The 3702-nt window shown below is 44.7% G+C and overlaps 1 protein-coding gene across 1 annotated transcript; it reads right to left on the reverse strand.

Annotated features, from left to right (window-relative positions):
* Positions 1–3012: 3012 nt before the first annotated feature.
* Positions 3013–3404, reverse strand: LOC144670255 (histone H2B-like). Its single transcript, XM_078532741.1, has one exon. It carries the CDS (start codon positions 3402–3404, stop codon positions 3027–3029), a length of 378 nt encoding a protein of 125 aa, XP_078388867.1. The 3' UTR covers positions 3013–3026.
* Positions 3405–3702: the final 298 nt, after the last annotated feature.

Genomic DNA, 3702 nt, shown 5'->3' on the forward strand with positions numbered 1-3702 from the left:
AGATGCGGGTGTAACTCAGGTTATACTGCTCGATTTGATCTGTGACACTCAGACTGATTCTGAGTAAGAATTTTGATATGGATGTAAAATGGAGATCAGTCTGGAACTGGCACAGTATTCTCAATCTGACATTGAAAATTTAGGATTAATATGAAAGTTACAGCTCAGTTCATACTCATCGAATTGATATTGTATCTTTTTGTTTCATAAAACTGGAATCAACGTTTGTATCTCAGGTTATTCTCGCTTTCAGAATATCTCGCTCTGATAATGTACTTGAGTTTTGGATTTGCATCTAATGTATATGTCAGGACAGACAATGGGAATTGACACTGCAATTTATAAACCCGTGATGTGTGCAAATATTGGACTGGTACTTCACATGTATCTCAGAGTATATTATTCAGGTTAATTCTGTAAACTTGAAACTGACACCGTTGTGTCCGTTTTATCTGATATTTAAATGTTGACATGGAAACAGCGCCTGTCTCTCCTGCTTTGTTTGATTGATGGATTGAAAATGTGAGACTGGAACTGAAGACCTGCCTGTCTCTCTGTGCCCTGTAAGTTATAAGGTACGTACTGTGAGAGGAGCTGGCGGGAATCTTCATTCTAACTTGACTGGTGGAAACAACACATTTATTCCGGTTCTTTCATTTATTTCCCTGTATATTTTAGAATATAGAGTATATTTTTGAACTCAAGTGCAACTGAGGTTGAAGACACCGATTCTTTTAGTTTAATCTGTCTATTAATAATCATTATGAACGGTTTGAGAGGCTGTAGCTCTAATTGGATACTCTGTTCTCAATCAAATTCCTAACCAATCGGAGAGCCAGGGGGAAGAAATTGGAAGTTTGGATTGGCTCACATTTTCAAATTCGAAATGCCCGCCAATTTCAGTACAGGAAAAATACAAAATAACTGAACGCCAGTTTGAATGTGTCAACCTCTTATCTGTAACCGGCGGTAATAAGACCCCGTTCAGCAATTTAAATCAGCGGAAAAGCAAAAACGTATAGATTACCAACCAACTCCTTCACACAGACTTCACGGGGACTGAGAAAAGCGGCTGATTTCTGATCCTCTCCATTAAAAGCGGCCGGGAATGTTACAACAGGGAGTGCGGAGAGAATCCCCGACACCAAACCGCCTGGGACAGGCAGCTTTGTGTCCGGAGAATAGGGAGACCGGGGGGAGGGGGCGGGTGCAGATCTGAAACAGCAGAAATGGACTCAGGTCCTGTGAGTGCTCAACTCTCACTGATTCCGGCCTCTGGGAAAACTGCGGAATAAACAGATCAGCCCGAAAATGTCCGCTCCGTTTCCGAGTTTACTCCGTTCCTGGAGCGGCGCTCAGATCACCCGAGAGTAAAAACAAAGCATTTAATGCACCAGTCGTTACATTTTTCATAGTTTTCATGAATGTACCGGTACAAACTCGATATTTATGACTATGAAATATTTATGAAAATGTCGACTCTGACTCTGTGTTTCAATTCTTCAGTTCACTAAAGCGGGAGATGTGTGAACAGAGAAACAGCGCAATGCAGAGAGGGAACTGAAAACACAAGTAAACAAATCAGAAACAGATAAATCCACCGTTACAATAACTCCATCTCCTGACAGTGAGCAGCCCTTTCAATGATCCTGTGAGTGGCTCTGAAAAGAGCCTTTGGGTTATTAGATTAAAGAATGGCCGCTTCACTTGGTCTTCGAGCCCGCAGCGGCGCTGGTTTTCTTGGGCAGCAGCACGGCCTGGATATTAGGCAGCACCCCGCCCTGAGCGATGGTCACCCCTCCCAGCAGCTTGTTGAGCTCCTCGTCGTTGCGGACGGCCAGCTGCAGGTGTCTGGGGATGATGCGGGTCTTCTTGTTGTCCCGGGCCGCGTTACCGGCCAGCTCGAGGATTTCAGCCGTCAGATACTCGAGCACAGCAGCCAGATAGACCGGGGCTCCGGCACCCACACGCTCAGCATAGTTGCCCTTTCTCAGGTGCCTGTGAACACGGCCTACCGGGAACTGCAGTCCAGCCCGGGAGGAGCGAGACTTGGGTTTGGAGCGAACTTTACCGCCGGTCTTTCCTCTTCCAGACATTTCCACAATCTCACAAACACTTTCACAGAGAATGAGGAAATCCTCTCACATTCGCTTCTCTTATAGCTTCGGGAGGAATGGTGCTGCGGGCATTGCTGATTGTTCACTTTGTGCTGCGTCTCATAATGTTGTTCATATCACCAACCAGATATCTACTGAACTCACCAATCCGGAGACTCTACGGAGTGAGGGCGAAAAATTACGGCGCCAAATTTCGATATTTCAACCGATCTTTTTTCAAATTTTAAAAGCCCGCCAAATTTTTAAAAAGAAATGAAAAAGAACGGACAGAACATAGTTCGAATTGGAAGTTTTAAAAATACGCGTCCCTGATGGGACTATTTCACATTTTATCCCATGTTCCAAATCGCTTTTAGATTCCGTGATCAGGGGGTCAATCTCGTTCCTTTATGAAACCCTGTCAGCAGCCGCAGAAAGTCCCATTTACATCGTTCCGCAAACGGACGGTACATTGTAGATATTTATGACAGACAAAACTGAACATTTTTGCCAGCGTTGAGACTGAAGGTTGCTGCACAACCGGGGCTGATAGGAAATGAACTGATCGATTATGGAAACCAAACTTGACCAGAACTGGAGACTGAAGCATTTGCTTCTATTCTCTCTCTCTCCAAAACCAGGGAAAGGGAAATATTAACGCGTCTTAAAACAAAGCGCCGAGGGTAATCGGCAAGTCATTAATTGATGAGGCATTATTAACCTGACTCAATAATTGAACGAGGGTTAAATCTACATTACCGGGAACCGCTGTGATTGAAACAAAAAGTAACAATTAGATAATTCAAAATTCTAAACAGTAAAAATCATAATTTTAGAAGTGGAGCAATCGTATAGCTTTTTCAGAGAGTTTGTGGGTGGCTCTTAAAAGAGCCGTTGTGTTTCAGGTGTTGTTTAGTCCATTGCCGGGTTTTACTTGGAGCTGGTGTACTTGGTCACCGCCTTTGTCCCTTCCGACACGGCGTGCTTGGCCAGTTCCCCGGGCAGCAGCAGGCGCACGGCGGTCTGGATCTCCCGGGAGCTGATGGTGCTGCGCTTGTTGTAATGGGCCAGGCGGGAAGCCTCACCCGCGATGCGCTCGAAAATATCGTTGACGAACGAGTTCATGATGCTCATGGCCTTGGAGGAGATGCCGGTGTCGGGGTGAACCTGCTTCATCACTTTGTAGATGTAGATGGAGTAACTCTCCTTCCTCGACTTTCGGCGCTTCTTGCCGCCCTTTCCTGCCGGTTTAGTCACCGCTTTCTTGGCGCCCTTCTTTGCAACTGGTTTCTTCTTCTCATCAACCATCTTCAATCTCAATTTCAGACACAGAAATAAACCAAACCCCTTCCGTCCGCTCATTATATAGACAGTATGACAGATATATGCTAATGAGGAATGAGGAGACAATGATTCTGATTGGACATATTTAAAACTAAACACGTCATCTGTTTTTGTGATTTTCCGAATGGATAGATCAATGAACCAATCATATTTAGCTTTCTCCACCAATCATTAGCATCCTTTCACAATCAGGAAATACATTTTACAAAGACCGTCTCCACCCGGAGTTTCTCAGTGTGTAAAGATACACCGGCAAATGTCG

Source organism: Cetorhinus maximus, chromosome 31, assembly GCF_964194155.1.
Source record: "Cetorhinus maximus chromosome 31, sCetMax3.hap1.1, whole genome shotgun sequence".
Lineage (NCBI taxonomy): Eukaryota > Metazoa > Chordata > Chondrichthyes > Lamniformes > Cetorhinidae > Cetorhinus > Cetorhinus maximus.